This window comes from Dermacentor silvarum, chromosome 10 (genome assembly GCF_013339745.2).
Source record: "Dermacentor silvarum isolate Dsil-2018 chromosome 10, BIME_Dsil_1.4, whole genome shotgun sequence".
NCBI classification, from domain to species: Eukaryota; Metazoa; Arthropoda; class Arachnida; order Ixodida; family Ixodidae; genus Dermacentor; species Dermacentor silvarum.
Window position 1 is genome coordinate 68,470,029 of NC_051163.1, and position 20,320 is coordinate 68,490,348.

Sequence of the window (20,320 nt, forward strand, 5' to 3'; positions counted from 1 at the left end):
CTCGAAGATTCCCCCACCCAGCCCCCATTGAACCCCATGTACAAGGCTGACCGCTATTAAGCCGTAGTCGCTCATTGCCCACCAAACGGTTAGTGCGTAGTTTTTCTTTCTTGTTCTACACGCACAGGCAAAAAATCAGCAAAATCTCATGTGCGCAGACATTTGATTCCTGAGTCGCGACGCCCGGACGACAGTCGCCAGCGATAGTGAACTTAAAACATGGCCACCATTATGTATTTCCTGCTCATACAGCTGTTGCCAATTGCCGTGCACAAAAGCATGGCCTTCGAGATAAGCCTCCGGTAACACGGAGAAGCTCCGGTAACACGTCAGCTTGCTTCGCATTTATGGCCAGTCCCGGCAGCTTTGCGCAAGTATGTGCAACCACGAAACATGCAGAGTGATAGAGCTGAACCTCGACACAATGAACACGTATAATGAATTATTGCTTACACGTACTCGAGGCGAAAATTAGGAATTAGTCAAACCTCGATATAAATAAGTTGGTACAACAGGCAATTTGCTTTGCTGAATCAAAATTTCATTATTGAAATTCGACCTTATATCCAAATAAGTAGATTCACAGATGGATTTTTCTTGCACCGAAGGGGCCGCAACATTTCCTGAATTATCAGGCAATTATAAAGAGCAATTTGAATGAGAGAAAATATTTTGTTGAACTTGATAGTCGGCAACGAAAGATAGTTTCATGCCATGTCAACGACACCTTCACATGTGAAGCTAGCCACGTTTTCACATCCATACTGCCGCCGCGAAAGATGAAAACTCAATCATATTCACCCCTAATCACGATGAATGGAGCATGATCACTTGCCTTTTTTCTTCCACCTGCAGCTGACTTTCGAGAGCTTCAATTTCAGCCGCAATGGCAGCTGGTTTCCTCCGAGACAGTATCCGCTCGGATGAAGCTTCGACGGCCTTCTCTGTCAGTTCCTGCGTGAACAAAAATTTACCAACGTCACAATCATGCCTGCCCCAGACAGAGCTCTGGGAGAAGATGAGTCAAAGATGTGAAGGAGTAGGACGTGAATCCAAGACATACTCTGCTAACTAACAGGCAACACTATGAAGGCTATGGAGACTTCTCTCACCAGTCGCATTTGCAAATAAGAAACAGTGCGTCACACATGAAAGAAAGATACAGGTGTGTGTCACAAAATTTGATGTAACATAAAGTCTCATACCTTTATGCAACAATATAAGAAGTATTTATTACATAGAAGGCACCGTAACCAAGAAAGCGGAGCGACACGTTTCATCAACCAGCGGCCACAGCACAGCACTTGTGTGCACACATACTGGATGCACAAAGGTGCACAAATACATGATTTGACATAAACTTGCGTTCACACAAGTTGTAGCTGTAATATATCAAGTAGTTATTCCTTAGAATGTGGCAGAGATCAAGAACTACTGCACTGTGAAATATGGGGAGGGAGACTTCTATAACTGCACTAGTGTAATTCTGCAGCAAAGGAAGCATCTTAAAAAGTGCATGGTCAAGGCTGGTTTGTTGTGGATGAAACTGCAAATGAACGAGTAATTAAGCACCTTGACCAATGCTTACTTTAATCTGCAGGCTGACAGTCTTGAGCTGCCGCTCCGAGGCAGACTGCCTCTGCTCGATGGCTTTCTTCTGTTCCTTGAGGCTTTCCATCTGGCTTCTATCCTTCTGCAACTGCGCGTCTGCATCGAGCAACTTTGTCTGCAATGAAACATAAAAAGCAACAAAAATTTTCATTTCCAAAGCAAAATAGGTCATTGTAGCAGCTCGCAACTGTAAAGCCCTTCTTTACATCTGCAAGCGATACAAAGATGCTTCAGAAGTGAAATGAGCTCCACTAATGCTGTTCTCACAGGGGCATTTTGAAGGCCTTAACCTTCAGCTCAATAGTCTATAGACTCAATGACGAAGTAGGCACTGTGATGTAGTAATGACCCCCAGGCCAACAGTCTATCAAAGACGCTGACGCTGAGAAAGCTACTGACAAAAAGGAACCTCTATGTCACCTCCATAGCTAAATGCTTCTTGTTTGTTTGTTTTTCACATTTCCTTGCCGTGGAGACTGCAACTGCCTCACTAGAGGCAGACACCTGAACTATTCCAAACTGCAAGCACGCGTAAATGACACTGTACTAAAAGTGCAAAGTGCGACCATGTGGCATCCCTGCGAGTACAGAAGTTGCATTTCTCCGTGCGTGTAGTACGGCCGCAGAAAGAAACACGAAAGAAAGAGGCATGCACAGAAAGAAGGGCGAAAGAAGCATGAGACTCGCCTCCTTTGCTAGGTGACACTTCTCTGGGCGGAGGGCGGAGCATGCACTCGCAACACCTAATGCATCGTCACCTCCAGAATAGATACAAGAAAATTATCTCCCGCACTTTTATTGCGATAGCAATTATATGGACACTCAAAAGCAGATTTCTGCCGTTGGCGTCGCCGTCGCCGTGAGGTTCCATATGACGTCATTTGGAGAAGAAATCGTCGCCGCGCGCCGAACGCTGTATGTGCGAGTGAAAGGGCGCGAGGGGCGCGGCTTTCACGGGGAGTGAACGCACGGCGGAGAACAAACGTGCGTTCTGCGCCGTGCTTGCTTAAGGGCTGCAGAAGTAGGCGTCTCTCTTCTCCTTTACAATCACCATGTATGTAGAGCAAACGCGCCTTCTTCCGACGCGCGAGAGGCCGTGGGGGAGGGGGAGGGAAGGGAGGCGACGTTTAGCTGCGGCACGCAGTGCCTATTTATATCAGAGGCTCCGGCAACAGTCACCAACGCCGCACGCATTTTGAGCGAACGCGGGCAAAACGCCGATGGCGTCGACAACAGTTCTGCGTGTTGCCGATGCTGCTGCATGTCCAAGTTTATACAGCTGATAAAGCTAATATCATTACTCCGTATAGCTCTCTACAAGTTTGCTATCGCAATTGATGCTTCGCCTTTCAGGTGAAACTGCGACAACTTTTTTTATTGAGCGCTATCTCAGATTTTCCGAACCTGCGCACTTAGACATCCGCTTTCCGTTTCGGCTGACATGAAGGATACACGGAAACCTAAGAATCCCCAGATTTCAGAATATTAGTTCTTAGTACGGTAAAATCTCGATATAACGAACTTCAGCGGACCGCGGTAAATGGTTCATTATTCTGAAAAGTCATTATAGTGAAGACCAAAATATAAACATTCTGCCCATTAAACTTATCAGTTGATAAGTTGTCACCATATGAGCTATCCACGAAGACGTCGCTGTTGGCTCTCGGCCCATGCTGTTGCTATTTGCCATAGATTTGGCGCCACGCACCACCGAAGCACCTTGTAATAAGAGTGACGCGCTGAAAACAGACGCTGACGCCAAGAAAACTACTGACAAAAAAGAAGCTCCATGTCACCTCCAAAGCGCAATCTTTCTTGTTTATTTTCATAATCCTTGCCATGGACACTGCAACTGTCTCACTTGAGGCGGACACCTGAACTATTTTAAAGCGCAAGCGTGTGTAACTGACACCGCCGGGAAAGTACGAAGTGTGACCATGTGGCAACACCGCGAGTATGGAGGTCACATTTCTCCGTGTGCGTAGCTACTACGGCCGCAGAAAGCACAAAAGAGGAGCGCGGAAAGAAGGGCGGAAGAAGGAAGAGACGCGCCTCCGTTGCTAGGCGACACTTGTTTGGGCGGAACATGCGCTCGCAAAACCTGACGAGTCAATGCCTCAGCTCCTGCGCATGACAATGGCCTCTTTGGGGCCTTCTCAGAAAGAACGGCTCGACTGGCTGTTCAGCTCACCCACTGTTACCCCGCCTCGGAAAGAAAAAAATTACTCCATCTCCTGCTAAAGGGTACCATGTGTGAATGCGAAGCAGCGGGGAGATGGTTAGCTTGAGCGGGAGATGGTTTCGCGGCAGCAGCCCGAGCGCTCATCATGGCGCTGCACAGGAGAATGAGGCGCGCGCGCTCCATCACTTTCATACCGCAAAACTACCGTGGCGCCCCCAGCGGAGTAGGCAGTTTGAGCGGGAGAGGGTTCGGCCCGAGCATTCATCGGGCTCTGCACAGGAGAGAGAATGAGGTGCGCGCTCCGTCATTTTCATACCGCGGAACTACTGTCGCGCCCTCAGCGTAGTATGCAGCTGTCACACCACCTGTCGTGCGCGCCGCTCCGGATTCCTAGAGGGGAGAAAGCGTATGAGAGGAGAGAGAGGGGACGCGCATGCACTGTGGGGGTGTGGCATGCGGGAGGGACGGACAGAGCCGCTGGCAAGAAATGCTTCGCATTTAAAAGTGCGAGTTGAGAGCCAAGGTATGTTGCGATGATGCCCGACCCGATGCGCACCTTCTGGCCCCACTGGTCCAGCTGCTCTACTGAGCTACGCTGTTGGAATATCCGTCCACGCGGGGCCTTCAGGCACACTGCGCCGCTGTAGAGTGCAAGAGTGCCGTCCTAAACCAGGGACAAATCCATTGCAATGCATGCCGTGTCATCTGAGGGTTGGGTGGTACGAAAAAGGCGTGTGCAAAAGAACCTGTATGCGCGCGCGGGCGACAGCCGCTTCCCTTGCGACATGCCGCTGTCACTGATGCGCGTGATCGTCGCGGAACTCGTGGAGTGATTATCGTGCATGGGCGATTGACCTTTTATGAGGCGGCCACCCCGCCTTCCGATGCGCCGATGCTGCGTGCCAGAGTAGGTTTTTTTTAACCCCCTCAGGTGCCGACTCAAGTTTTCCAGATCCGTGCACTGCGGCGTCCACTTTCTGCGCCTTGTCTGCTTTCCTCCTGTTTCGGCTGCCGTGACTGGATACACGGATATCTAAGAATCCCAAGTTTTGGATAATGAGTTCGTAGTACTGAGGCATTGTTAACATGACACGGATACTGAATAACGATTGTTATTCTGAAAAGTTCGGTATTCTGAAGTTCGTAGTACTGAAATATTTTTACATTGAAACTATAAGAGATCAGCAGGGGATTTCTGAAAAGTTTGTTAATCTGAAAAGTTCGTTAATGTGGGGTTCGTAGCAACGAGATTTTACTGTCCAGTAAACGTTCGTTAATTTGAATTCTGCAAAGATGCTACAAAAATTATAATTACACAAAATTCAAACTAATGAAAGTCAGAAAAAAAAATCGCTCGGTTAACCCTTTAAGGCACCTTGTACACAATTGTATACATATCGCGTTTGGCTTTTTTTTTTTGCATTTAGGATGCGGAATTATTTATTTCACTGTTTTTGGCGCATTTGTCAGCTTTATGCTAACAACCATGGGCGTTTTGGGCGCCATCTGTCACATTTTGGCAAAGATATTCAACTCAAGACAAGGAATGGCGGACTCTGGTGCAGCGAAGAGCGGTGAGCTATTTTCTTCATTTTTTTTAAACTGTTTGTTTTGCGCTGTAGCACTCAAATAAAAATGAGATACGTTTACGTGTTATATTAAGTACCAAGCTGAGGTAACTTTATCCTTTTTGAGGTGATGACGGAACGCTGATGCTTGCGCGGGAACACGATTGTGTACAAAGTGCCGTGGTGGCTGCAGAAATGAAACACGCTGACAGCTGCTTTTATCTTCTTTGCAGGTTTTTTGGCCATTCCTTGTTCATCGTTTTACAGCACAAAAAGGCATGAGAAAACACAAGATTCAGCTGAAAAGCTTCTGGAGCTGATAGCTGATGAAAATGTTTCCGATATCGGGGAAAGTGACGAAGAAGATGCCACTTGTGAACTGACCGAATCCGGCGTTGCAGCTGAGCTTACAGACCTGTTGGAGGATGAAGATGCTGTTGTAGAAGAAGCGCAAACTTTAGGAGAGATGGGGGATAGTGTCAGGTCAAAGACCGTGCGCTGGCAAAAAAAGAACTTCGCACCGCCACTGAACATTGCGTTCTCTGGACAAGAGACCTTCGCCCAAGAGGAAAGGGACGCTCGAACACCTTTTAACTATTTCTCAAGGTACGTTCCACAGTCAGTGTTTAAGCACTTGACAGACTTTATTAACTTGTACAGTGTACAGCAATGCCAGGTCCCAGTGAACCCAAATCCTGACGAGATCCGGAAGCTTTTCGGCATGCATGTTCTAATGGGGTAATCCCTCATCAAGGGTATGAATGTACTGGCAGAACATTGCGAGGGTTGCCCTCATATCGGAGACAATGACAGCGAAGAGATTTTTCAAGCTACGCAATAACCTCGACGCTGCTGTAGAGGAAGAGGAGAGCTGAAAGGACAGACTTTGGAAAGTCGGACCATTTCTAGAGAGAGAGCGCCGCCGCGTTATTTGGCGCGCTGCTGAGAGCTTTGTCGGTCCGCGGTATGTTCGAATTAACCGTCACGAATGCTTTCGCATTCGAATTACTGAGCGTTTTCGCCCATTGAAATACACATAACTTTGACGGGACCATAGCGCCAGTTCGAATAAACCTGCAGTTCGAATTAAGCAAGTTCGAATTAACGAGATTCGACTGTATTTAAAACATGCTGTGGTCCAGGTATTCAGCCGTGGATGTGACGTGGCGGTAGGTGGCTATCACAGCTCTTTGTATACCTCCTACGTCACCTTCATGAGACTTCAATGCCCAGCCATAGTTGTGTAGCGTAGGCTATGGCGTTAGAATGATCTCTGAAAAAGAATCAGAGCCACCTCCATTTCCATTTGGCTAGCTTTGCTATCAGTGTTTTTCTGGCATTTCCTTTTATGATTTGCACTCCATTCTTCGTAGCTGTCGGTAACAGGCTTTGGTCCCACCTCGCATCCTAAACAAAAGTTCGATAAAACCACGTAATCGATCACATACCCAGTGAATAGTTCTATCACTGTTCCATGCCGATATGGGAAGAGTGGCCTCGTGTCATCCATGTGCCGTCGTAGCTAACGGCAATATTGCCCCTGTAGCCGAAACATAGGTCTTCGTAAAGACTTGTGACTTTCGTTGCACATTCGCTCATAGCGGCATCCGTTGCTCGGGCGGAAGCGGGTGCCAACGTGTTTTTCAAATGCCGTTGCTACGTCTTGTGGTGCATGCCGCGGTGAGAAATTCCCATTGCTGCGAAAATATCGTTCATTTTCGTCTGCCCGTTGCCAGTGGCCACCATCGCTCTCGCGGCAAGGTTCACCTCGAAAGGGTTGCACATTTTTGTGCTCTGTACCTGGGGCGAAGTCCAGTTATTCGCGATCTTGCCGTGTGTTTCGCATTTCACTGACAGCTTGACGGCAAGCCCATAATCATGGTCCCCTCCGATTGATGCAGGTCCGTGACACACTTGACAGCGTAAAACGCCGAGGAGCGCATTCAAAACATCGAGATGCAGTACTGCATACGGAGCGGCGCGGTGCTCCGAGTCGGGTGCTGATGCCTCGCTGCAAGTCTTGAAGGGCTCTATTTTCCGCACTGTTGCCAGTGTCGACAAAAGCCGCTCGAGCGTCACTTTTTCACGGGCACACTTTTCCTTCACTTCAGCATCCGTCCACACTTTGGCGTCAATTCTTATGCGACCGGAGTTCCCTCCACTGCTGTTTCCGCCGTCATCGCTGCCGGAGGGGACGCGATCAGTCAGTGCCGACGACAGCCGCTCGAGCGTCACCTTTTCGGAGGCACACTTTTCCTTCACTTTTGCATCAATTCTTGGATGATCGGAGTTAGTTTCAGTGCCGACTTCCTTCACTTTGGCGTCAGTTCTTAGAAGACTGGAGTTAGCTTCAGTGCTGCTGCCGTCGTCATCGCTGCCTTGAGGGAGCGCGATCAGTCGCAAAGCTATCGCACAGTCGCGGTGCATCGGCACTTCGTTCCCAAGAGTCGATCAAGGGCTGTGATAACCACTCCGGCTTCCTCCCGCGACCTTTCCATTTTTTTCGAAAGCATGCAGAGTACGATACTTCTTCGTGGTTCCTGGCAAGGTAACAAAACGCTTTGCCGAGACGTAGTGCGTACTGCACGTAAGCCTTCCAATATGGCGCCGGGTAGTACTGATTCCTCCAGACAGCTGCTCCCAGCCAACCGGGAAGCGCCATTTTGGTCATGCGTGTCGACTAGCCAATGGCAGTGAGCGCTGCTCTTAGTCTCTGAGGCCTTGTCTTTCGTCCAGAGAAGACGCTCGGTGTTGCTTAACCAAAAAAGAAAAAGATGAAAGTGCGCTCTTTCGAACGACACCAAAATGGCGCTGATCGAGCGCGTAGCTTTCGCGTAATAAAGAACCGAAATCCTCGGTTGTTTGTCCTCAATTTAAAGAGCTGCGCGCTCGGTTATCGTTTTTTAAACTCCGACAACAATGGAAGTTGGTGGTATTTGGCTACGAAAATTTGTAAACAGATGCGGAAAGAAGTTGGGAACGTAGATATTTAGGCCAGTTTTCAGTCCCGAAGTGCCGCATCCCTCCTTAATGGAATAAAGCCTACGGGATTTTCAAGGATTACAAGCTCACTGGTATTCCAGGAGTTTCAAGGGCCCTTGAATTAAGGTTCTCAAGATCAAGGATATTCAAGGATTTCAAGGGGCTGTGCGAACCCTGCATTATATCGAGGTTGGACTGTATCAAGCTACGACTGCATTGCCATTAGGGCTGTTCCTTTGGGCTTCCCCGGAAACCACTATGAAACTACTTTGCAGTAGGCCAATGTCGACATGCAAAACAGTAAAGCAATAAAAGTGCTCCAGTACCTTGATGTCATTGCTCACTTTGAGCAGCTCGGTGCGTCCTTCCTCGATTTCCCGGCTCTTCGCTGCCTTCGCCTTCATCTTCGCACGAAGTTCCATCTGCTGCTCCTTGAGCTCAGACAGCTCCTCAGTGACGACACTGATCTCACCTGCCAACTTTTCCAGCAGTTCCTCCTGTAAGAGACAACGCAGTTTTCTGGTTTTGTTTTCCTCTTTCTCGCTGGTTCAGAGGCTTAGTGGTCACGATGTTCTGCTACTCTTAGTTAAGGTTCAGGGATAATTGAGAGTGTAAGAAATAACATACCCAAGCGGCTTTGCATACTCACAAGCCTTACACCTTGCTTACATTCTTTTGTATGCCCGGCTGTTTGCGTCCCTCATCACTGGGTGTGCAAACATGCCACATGGGCAAGGTTAAAGAACTACACGCGTGAATTTCTTTTACTTTACAGTAGACTCCGCTTACGCGGAACTCGAAGGGATGGAAAAAAGTTGTCTATTCATCCAAAGTTTCATTAGGCGAAGGACATAAAAATCTGCAAAAATTATATTACTGTCGAAGGACACAAAAATCAGCAAAATTGTTATATTACTGTGGTAAAAAAAAAGGTAACGCATATTGCGTATTGGAGCTTCGTTGCTATTGGAGCTACAGTAAAAGCTCGATGATACGAATCTCACGGGGTCACGAAAAATATTCGTATTAGCCGAAATTCGTATCATCGAAACACAATTAAAACTACTGTCGAATCTCGATAATTCGAACTCGAAGGGGCCCGAAAATTTGTTCGAATTAAAAGGACGTATTTTTGAAGTATTCGTGTACCATAGCACGATGCACGAACGGTGCGAGTCGTGAAATATCGCGGCGCGCAAGCGCATAGCAAGCGCGGGCCACGAAACTGCCCACGCCGGCTAACGGTTGCTTCCCGATAACGACAGAAAACGAAGCTTCAGGGAGCGAGCGGGCGGCGCCGGCACACGGGTGCGCGCGGAGACCATCGAAGGTGAGGGAGGAGGGCAGCAGGGAAGCGGATTTGGCCGCGTCAACTCCGCCGCTTCGGTGGCTCCCCTCGCCTTCCCTCTCAACTCCCTCGTAGCTCTCTCACCTTCGATTCCGTGCGCACATCTCCGTGCGCGCCCGCCGCCGTGCTGGCGCCCGCTTATTTTAGCCGCCCCTGAAGTTTCGTTTTCTGCCGTTATCGGGAAGCGAGTGTTTGCGGGCGTGGCAGTTTCGTTGGCCCGACTGTGCCTCCGCCGCTGCTTCCCTCTGCGCTGCTGCCGCAGCGTGCAAGGTCAACATGTGACTAGAAAATAGAGGAGAAGGGTTCACTGCCATTTTATCCGCGTGGCTGAGACGTCGGCACTAGTGTGTGCTAGAATACGGTAGTCTAGAACACTCTAGTCGGCACGTACACGCTTGTTCCGGCGCGATGCAGAAACGGTGACCTTGCAATTTGAGAGAGGGGGAAATTTCCGCCGCGGGTTCTTTTTTTTTCCCGTTCCTTCGCGCGCGGCATTGAGGGGTCTCTCCTGAGCTTTTGCTCTATGGCGGGGTGTCGGAGCAATGCCGGTCGGAGGCGCCGCCGCGTTATTTGGCGCGCTGCTAAGAGCATTGTCGGTGCGCGGTATGTTCGAAATAAGCGTGTTTGAATTAACGAGATTCGACTGTAGCTAAAGAGTCAGAGGTTAACTCACTCAGGCACATGTACGTAAAAAGCATTTATTTCTTGAAGCGCCACCGCTTCAAACTCGTCGCGCCCAGTCGCGGAGTCCGCGCTGTCCGGCGCCACGCCTCCGCACCAAAAGAGAAGGAGAGAAAGCGCGTGACTGCGCGCTGTTCACCTTCGCGGCCGTCGGTGGGGCGGCGTTTATTCATATCAACCGACGCAAGCTGAAAATCGATTCGTAACAACCGTTCTCTAGCACGTTGCAAAGTAATGGGGCTCGGCCGGGACCGTAGAAAAATTCGTATCATCCGGAAATTCGTATTAGCCGTGATCGTATCATCGAGCTTTTACTGTATATTGAAGCTTCATTTGCACATGGACATGTTCATTAGCCAGAAAATTCCTAATAATTCTGCCCAGTCCTAGCATTCAAAATAACCCTGCAGACTTTCAACTGCATCTCTTGCCGACAGGTCTGAAACAGGAACGTGCATTGGAACAGCAATATCTATCTCTTCATTACAATCATAGATTTCACCACAAACTTCACCGACAATATCTCAACTGTCTCTTCAAAGCGTGTAACAATGGCATCAACTGAGGTCTTTAATTCCTGGTGGTGTCGATGAAGCAGCAGTGGTAGCATGACTCCAAGATCCTACCTAGATTGTAATGTGCCCCCGAATATCTCTAATGCACACCCGATTTTTGTGGGCCTAAAATAAGAAGAGAGCACTTGAACGTAACATGCTGCCACTTTATAAGAGAAAAATATAGTGTGGTCAATACCAGGGGATGAAAATATGGTGCAGACGTTGACTGTACTTTTGTCTACCTGTAGTGACCGCATGACAATGGCCGAAATATGGATTGACCAGGCTGCAGACATATGCGTGCATCATTGACCAGCTTTTACTAGTGAAATCATCATCATCAGCCTATATTTATGTCCACTGCAGGGCGAAGGCCTCTCCCTGAGATATCCAATTACCCCTGTCTTGTGCTAGCCGATTCCAACTTACACCTGCAAATTTCCCAACTTCATCACCTCACCTAGTTTTCTGCCGTCCTTAATAATGTCACTTAATCTCACGCAAATTTAGTATTTCAGGCTGCCGATTATTCAAACTTTTTGGCTGTTGCCATCGAGTTGAAGTTATCAGTGAGCAATGTGCAGGTATTCTTCCCAATTAAGTACAACTGAAATGAACATTCCCTGCCTTTTCCCTGAATATTCAGTAACTGACAAACTCCCTTGAAATTCCAGGTTTTGCTTGACGGTAGACAGCCTGAGTCACTAGACAATATGCAAGTACAGTCGAATCTCGATAATTCGAACTCGAAAGGACCCGAAAATTTGTTCGAATTAAAGGAAGGACTTATTTTTGAAGTATTCGTTCACCATAGCATGACGTACGAACGGTGCGAGTCGTGAAATATCATGGCGCGCACGCACGTGGCGAGCGAGGGCCACGAAACTGCCTACGTCGGCCAACGCTAGTTTCCCGATAACAGCATAAAACGAAACTTCAGGGAGTGGGCGGCGCCGGCACAGCGATGGGCGCACGTGGGAACCGTCGCAGGTGAGGGAGGAGGGCAGCAGGGAAGCGGATTTGACCTCGGCAACCCCGTCGCTTCGGTGGCTCCCCTCGTGCTCCCTCTCAACTCCCTCGTAGCTCCCTCACCTTCGACTGTCTCCGTGCGCGCCTGCCCCGGCGTCGCCGCTCCCACCGGCCCGCACCCTGAAGTTTCGTTTTCTGCTGTTAAAGCGAGCGTTGGCCAGACTGGGCCTCTGTCGTTGCTTCCCTATGCACCGCAGCGTTGACTGCGACGTCGGCACGTACACGCGTATTCCGGCGCGACGCAGAAACGGAGACCCTGCCATTTGAGAGAGTGAAATTTCTGCCGCGGTTCTTTTCTCTCTCTCCTTTTTCTCCGCATGGCGTTGAGGGGTCTCGCCTAAGCTTTTCTGAGCAATGCCAGTCGGAGACGCCGCCACGTGATTTGGCGCGCTGCTGAGCATTGTCGGTGCGCGGTACATTCGAGTTAACCGTCACAAATGCTTTCGCGTTCGAATTACCAGGCGTTTTCGCCCATTGGAATACACATAACTTTGACGGGACCACGGCGTCAGTTCGAATAAACCAGAAGTTCAAATTAGGCGTGTTCGAATTAACGAGATTCGACTGTATAAAAGAAATAAATAAAGGAACAGTTTTCAACTGTTCCCTGACTTGAATACGTGGCATGGATACTAACCAGCATAGAAACATTCGTTGGCTCAGGCTCCTCAATGCTCGCCAGCTCACGGATCTTGGAGGACACCTGGACTTCTTCGCGCCTCAGCGAATCCAGCTGGGCTGACAGGCGATGTGACTCCTTCTGGCTCTGCACCAGCTCGGCTCGACGGTCAGCATATATAGAGTCCAATTCTTTCAGTCTTCTCTCCGCATCTGCAAGCTCCGTTTTCTTCTCCCTAGAAAAAAGGGTAAGAGCACAAACAACGTTAACCCTTTAACCCGCCAAGCCAGAGCTCTAATCCATGCTACCAATTTCTACCAATATCGCCCAGGATTAGTTCTAATCGCCCACGCCACAGTTTTCATTGATTTGACCACCATGAGCGAGCCCTACGCATCTGCTCCTCTTACCTTCGTGCTTTACTTTCATGCGTTCAGAGGATAATATTGAAGACTTATAGAAATTGTGAGAAAGACAGTCTTCCTCAAAACAAGTTTGCAGATTATCATCATGTAGCGCAAAAACACACGGATGTAGAAGAAGAACGGAGACACACACAGGCGCTAACTTCCAACAACGATTTTATTTCCGGGACGGACGCCACTTTTATACCCTGAATTTTTCCTTTCATTCCCCACTTCACAGGCACGTGTCTGCTCAAACGGCACATGATAGTCAAATATTCTAAGATACTTGCAGGCTGAGGCACGATAACAAAGCACACGGTAAAATGACATAATGACAATTGCAGACTAGGCATGGAGAACCATTATGTTTATCGCACGCGCAGGAATTCCAACTCCTTCGTGGATAGTGACAAAGACGATTTGCTAACACAGTTATCACCGAACTTTTCAATGTGAGCACTTTCAATGATAAGACGAGTTATTTCGCTATTGCTTCTCCCGATAATGACAGTATCTTCAAAGCGGGGCTCCCTCGCAACCGCACTTGTGACAATGACTTGCGAGGAAGCCATCCGCCACAGGCTTGTTGACATTTTTGGCATGTTCTCCAAGCCTATCGTTGACGCATCTGCCGGTTTGGCCGATATAACTCCTTCCACATTGCAAGGGTATTCTGTAAATAACACATTTCCTGCAGTTAACGTACCTTTTTCTATGCTGCTTTTCACAACGTCCTTTTTTGTACCATATGGTCTTGTTTTTGCACATAGGCTGATAAGCTTATTTGTAGCTGAGAACACCACGTCGACCTTCCCCCGACGTCCTATCTTCTTCAGGTTATGCGACAGGCGGTGAATGTAAGGAACTACGGCAAAATTTTTCTTTTTACCGGACTCGGCGCTGGCTGTCGCCAAGGAACAATGCTCTTTTGACTTGCTCTGAGCAAGGCTTCGTAAATTGACAAGATCACATGGTTGGGAAACCCATGGTTGGGAATGTGAGGGTGTTACAAGCATAATCTCTGAATGTCTTAGTCCCCTTGATGTGACCTTCGAAATGCCAATAGATAGGAATATTTGCTTTCTCGATCTAAAATTTGTGCTGTTTGACGATCACATGTGCTGGTGTTATCAACCTAGAGCTAACAAAGCTCTGCCCATTCTAAGCTTATTAAAAGAGGCATAGCAAAAATGTGTTTGAGTAATGCTCTGAAGAAATCGTGCCCTCATTTGATGTCCTCCAGTTTTCAACAACAGATAGTGCGTTTGAATGAGGCTGGGTTTCCCAACCATGTGATCTTGTCAATTTCCGAAGCCTTGCTCAGAGCAACGCAGTCAAAAGAGCATTGTTCCTTGGCGACAGCCAGTGCCGAGTCCGGTAAAAAGAAAAATTTCGCCGTAGTTCCTTACATTCACCGCCTATCGCATAACCTGGGGAAGGTCGACGTGGTGTTCTAAGCTCCAAATAAGCTTATCAGCCTATGTGCAAAGACAAGACCATATGGTACAAAAAAGGACGTTGTGAAAAGCAGCATAGAAAAAGGTACGTTAACTGCAGGAAATGTGTTATTTACAGAATACCCTTGCAATGTGGAAGGAGTTATAGTCGGCCAAACCGGCAGATGCGTCAACGATAGGCTTAGAGAACATGCCAAAAATGTCAACAAGCCTGTGGCAGATGGCTTCCTCGCAAGTCATTGTCACAAGTGCGGTTGCGGGGAGCCCCGCTTTGAAGATACTGTCATTATCGGGAGAAGCAATAGCGAAATAACTCGTCTTATCATTGAAAGTGCTCACATTGAAAAGTTCGGTGATACCTGTGTTAGCAAATCGTCTTTGTCACTATCCACGAAGGAGTTGGAATTCCTGCGCGTGCGATAAACATAATGGTTCTCCATGCCTAGTCTGCAATTGTCATTATGTCATTTTACCGTGTGCTTTGTTATCGTGCCTCAGCCTGCAAGTATCTTAGAATATTTGACTATCATGTGCCGTTTGAGCAGGCACGTGCCTGTGAAGTAAGTGGGGAATGAAAGGAAAAATTCAGGGTATAAAAGTGGCGTCCGTCCCGGAAATAAAATCGTTGTTGGAAGTTAGCGCCTGTGTGTGTCTCCGTTCTTCTTCTACGTCCGTGTGTTTTTGCGCTACATGAAGATAATCTGCAAACATGTTATACCAACAAGCCCAAATGTCTACACTGATGGACTCAAAACAAGATTTGTTATGCAATGTTTTCATTGAGTGAAAAAAATAGACCGTAAGTTTTTTTTTTTTTTTTTTGCGCAGGTAAGAGATCGCACTGAGCAACTATGAAGCTTGTGAAACATAAGATATTTTAATGTAACATTAAAGTTGTTCCTGAATGGCGCCATCGACCTGGCGCCATCGACATTATCGTGGTGTTTACACAGAAAGATTTTTGCCGACGGGTAGCAATAAAGCTAGGTGTGATGACGTTGGTAATAAAAAAAAAGTCGCAGTTTCATCCTAAAGGCACAGCAATGATTGTGATACCAAATTATTGGACAGCTATACAAAGTAAGGTTAGTACTTTTAATGGCCGTATAAACTGCTTGAAACATTCGCTTACTAACTAAATTAGCAGGCATGGTGGCCCGCGCACACAGGCTAACACGAACACATCTCACTGGATGACTGCGGACACTGTCACGATGCTGACGTGATGGAGCGGCAGCAGTGGCGAGCGCAAACAAATTTTCTTTCGCTGCTGCCTGTCACCTAAACGTGAACTAGGCGCACGATAACAGAGTGCACACGAAGCCATCAGCTATATTAGGTTGTCTAGCCTTTGCATCCCCTGCAAATTACCACCAAGATAGTCCGTGCGCGTGGTCGCGCTAAGCTGTGCTATGTGCTGCTGCAATCGGAGTAGAAGGAGAAGCACACTAACCTATAAGGAGAAAGTATAACGGGAAACTAGCGAAGCCACACTATATGGTGTTGAAGCTCCCTTCCCCATATTTCACGGTCATCATTTTGCATTTTGGCTGTTTTAGTAATTCAGCATTTCGGGCAAACCTAGCCTAGTAATGATACATTGACTTCTCTGTCGCCTCATATTAGTGTGCATACTTAAGTTTTTACTCTTGCTTCTCAAACTGCACCTTTGCCTTATAATCATGACTGCCTTACAAATGAATAAGTATGGTACCATAGTAATTTAATTAGTTCAGGTCACTCTAACACTTGCCACTATTTCTTTCTGAGGTTCAGGAGCTTGAAACTTTATTTACCACAAGAACTCAGCAGCATCATCAGCCTATTTATTTCCACTGCAGGACAAAGGCCTCTGCCAGTGACCTTTAATTACCAGTGTCTTGTGCCAGCTGACACCATCTAATACCTGCAAATTTTGCGATTTCATCATGCCACCTAATTCTCTGCCGTCATCGACTGCACTTACCTTCTCTTGGCACAATCTGTAAATCTAGTAGATAAGCAATTATCAGCCCTATACATTACATGGCCTGCCTGGCTACCCCTGTTCGCTTTCTGATCCACACTGCTGTCTTCCTGTCTCTTGGGGTTATGCCTAACATTACTTGTAACATCGCTCGTTGCGCAGTACACAAAAGTATGGGCACGAAAGATATGAAGAGTTAAACATGTCATGTTAATACTCCTGTACAGATCATTATTGTCATTTGGCAATTAAAATTTTCAAGTGTTACCTTGGCATGTACAATGGAAAGAGCAGCACCTGAATGCAATCAACACTGAGCGGAGTACCGAAGTACAGGCACCCACCGAATCTGGTCGTCCACGTTCTCCTTGAGCAGTTCGGCCCGCTGCTTGTACGCTGAGTAGTAGCGGAAGTCGGGCGCTGGGTACAACTGATCGCCTTGTGCCGTGAAGGCCTCCGTGCAATTTGGCGGGACGGCAGCAGCATTCATCATCACGTTTCGTGCCTCGTTATTGGTGTCGATGAGGGCAATCTTCTCCAGTGACCTCTGCAGGAGGATCACAAAGTCACACATTAACGCCTTGAAGGGCCACTTAGCAAATTTTTGTTATACGCTGGAAGTTGTTACGTGCCCTTTGGGGAACACGTTCTACCACAATAATTTTTCAAGCTGGTTCATTAATAGCAGAGAAAAAAATTTGTTCAGTACCGCGAACCCATGATTTCAGGAGGCGAGCGTCACCGCCTACACACTTGCCCCCATCTAGACTCCGCAAGCGAAATTCCTTCCCTGCATTTTCCCATACCAGAGCTAGGGATCGTGTGATGCATACGTCACAGGCCCCACCTCTGTTTCCTTGAATACTTCTCAAAGTCACGTGTCCCTATGACTGACATCACAGCACTACCATGTACAGTGGAGTCTCATTGATACGATTCTGCATAATATGTTTTTCGGAATATGTATTTTATTTTAACACGAAAGTGTTTTATGCCGGGGTCCACCAAGACTTCACTGACGTATTTCCGTCACGGAAATACGTCATACGGAAATACGGAATGACGTTCTTACAATGTACACGAACATAATACAAAGAAAGAAACCAGAAGAAAAAGTTCCACAAACATGCAAAATTTGGAAATCGAACCCACGACCTCTCGGTCCGCGACGATAGATCGCCGAGCGTTTAACCCATTGCGCCACAAACGCATTTGCAGAGAGCTACACAGACGCGCCTTATATATCTAACACTCCTCCGTGTACCCGCGCTCTTGCTCGGGGCGGTGCCGCCGCCTACGAGCAGAAAAGAGAAGTACTGCATTATGACACTAACGCGCACCGACAGTGAACGCTTCGGTGGTCTCAGCACTACGACGCCTCGATGCCAGCATTCAAAGGGACGCTGGCATCAAGAAGCACTACCAACGCCACCTAGGTGGCGTTCACCGTACTCAGCACAGCGGAGCGTGGCCTCCGCAATTAGCTCTGAAAATGTTTCTGAAGTTGATCGCGGAGGCTGCAATTACGACGCGCTGTACGCGCTGATTTGACTCGGTGACGATTCAGTTACGTGCTTTGTCTTGCGCGTTGTATTAGTGTGTCAGTTACGTGCTTCGTCTTTTGCGTTGTGCTAGCGTGTGCAGCGTAGTGCAGCTTCCATATGCACGACGGTTGCTCATGGTCATCGACGTTGGTAGTCGTGATGGAGGAGACGTGCCACCAGGCGTCAGCGTGGGTGCATCAACGCCTAAGGGCGCTTTAGCCACAAAACACCAATAGACATTATATATCAATGTGCAATAAACATTACACTACTTCTGTGAAGACACGTTTCACTTTCGTGTTCTATACCGATTCCTATATAAGAGGGATCAACCACATTTTTTTTTATTTTCCCAGCCAACGAAACGTTTCCGGACCAGCTTGTTTTCGATAATACGATTTTCGGATGATACGTTTTATTTTCCGGTTCCCACAAAGATCGTATCAACTAGATTCCACTGTATGTAGGTGCACTTGTGCGATCAATGTTGACAAGGGCAAACAGTGTTTGGTTTAAAATTTATGCTCTTTCTATGGTGCGTAGGTTTGTAATACATAGCACGCGCGATCATGGTGTGCGTTGCATGCATTAAATTATTATGAAATTATGGCGTTTTATGTGTCAAAACCACGACCTGATTATGAGGCACGCCGTACTGGGAGACTCCGGAATAATTTGGACCACCTGGGGTTCTTTAAAGTGTGCCTGAATCTAAGTACACAGGTGTTTTTGCATTTCGCCCCCATCGAAATGTGGCCGCCGTGGCGGGGATTCGATCCCGCGACGTCGTGCTTAGCAGCCTAACACCATGGCCACTAAGCAACCACGGCGGGTTGCGCATTGTATGCACTACGCTTGTCAGCTCAATGGCCAGACCTGGCGAGGGGCCTTTTACGCCTTTTGGAAAAGCTCAGCTCGCCAACGACAATAATCCTTTTTTCAAAGAGATTTGGACAAACTCGGAACTTGTGTGCCCTTATGCAAGATGTTTTAACGACACAACTGTGATGCTTGCACTTATTACTTTTTCTTTTGGCCATGCGCTTTTCTTTGAATCACAGTATTTGACCTATTTAAAGTTATTTTAGAGCAATTTGTTCATCTTCTGTATTGTTGACCCCCCTCCCTAATGTAATGACTTTGGGCGCATGTAGGTATCGAAAAAAAAAAAAAAAGGATTGAAGTAGAAAGAAGAAAGCTAAAACAGACCTAATATTTTAGCAAGAAAAATATTTGTTGCATAATAACGGCATGTTTCTCTATTATGATACAGCATATACAGTTAAACCTGCTTATAACGAACCTCCATATAACGAATTCCTGGATATACAGTAGCCGACGGATTTTTCGGACTCCAAAAATTCGGACTTGTTGGATATTCCGGACTTTACAAATGTACCGTCAGGATTCCCATAGAGCTAATGCATTTTCGTGACCGATTTTTCGGACGAATCTAGGTGCCAATGTTCGATTTTCCAGACTAAATCGCTCGTTCCGAGCCACGCTACCCGATTTTGGAGGCCGCCATGTTGGTTTTTCCGCTAGCTTGGCCGGGCTTGGCTTCCAGTGCCCCCCCTGTATAGCCTTCAAGATTGCTAGGTACGTATGCTGTATTTCCACAAAAAAGTAAATACAGCCTTGCGGGGGCAAAGTGGGCAAAAAAGCTGCTCGTAGCAGCTTGACCAGCCCCCCAAAACCTGTAGACGTACGCTATCCTCCCGTCTCCGAGGCCATGCCCACTCTTCCTTGGCCGACCAAACGTTCCAAAAAATGGCACTTGCTTTTTTTTTCGGTCAGCTCAGCACTATCGTCATTATCACTTAAGCGGAATCTGTTTTTTTTTTTTTAAATGTTTCGGTTGCGCCGTACTTTGTGTGCGGGTGAAAACTTGCCTCACGCACGCGAGAGAGGAAGGCGGCCGGAGTTCGCTCGCGGGGCACAGGGAGAAGGCGACGGAGTCAGTGGGGAGTTGCGTTCAGCTCTTGCGGCTGCTGCCGCGCAAGCACCGTATCTTGAAGGCGATCTGCTATGTGGCCGAAGTGTGCGCCCGTGGGGGACTCATCTTCAAAGCGATCTGCGATGGGTACAGAGGGCGTGCGCCGAGTGCCAGTAGCTTCCTAAGCGCTGTTTCTTTTTTCTTTTTTTGTTCTCGACGTTCGCGTTGAAGCGAGAGAATAGACAGCGCGAAGGTCAATTTGCCTGCGGTCATCGAGCGAGATGTGTTCATGTAACCTGTGCGCGCATGACACCATGCTTATTTAGTTAGTAAGCGCATATTTACAACTTTATATGGCCTATGAAGCTAACATCCTTACTTCGTATTGCTGTCTATCAATTTGCTATAGCAATCGATGCTCCATGTTTTGGGT

General features: G+C 47.6%; 1 protein-coding gene across 5 annotated transcripts in view; it reads right to left on the reverse strand.

Moving 5' to 3' along the window:
* LOC119465969 (structural maintenance of chromosomes protein 6-like) overlaps positions 1-20,320 on the reverse strand; it is a 114,411-nt gene that overhangs the window by 7,203 nt on the left and 86,888 nt on the right. For 4 of the 5 annotated variants that reach the window (XM_049657677.1, XM_049657678.1, XM_037726452.2 and 1 more), the window contains 5 exons: positions 16,752-16,954; positions 12,596-12,812; positions 8,670-8,840; positions 1,589-1,726; positions 836-954 (listed from right to left, as the gene is read on the reverse strand). In XM_049657677.1, the coding sequence (XP_049513634.1) occupies positions 836-954; positions 1,589-1,726; positions 8,670-8,840; positions 12,596-12,812; positions 16,752-16,954 (848 nt within the window). Of the gene's footprint in view, positions 1-831; positions 955-1,588; positions 1,727-8,669; positions 8,841-12,595; positions 12,813-16,751; positions 16,955-20,320 lie in introns of all 5 variants that reach the window. The other variant, XM_049657675.1, reaches the window with a different exon arrangement.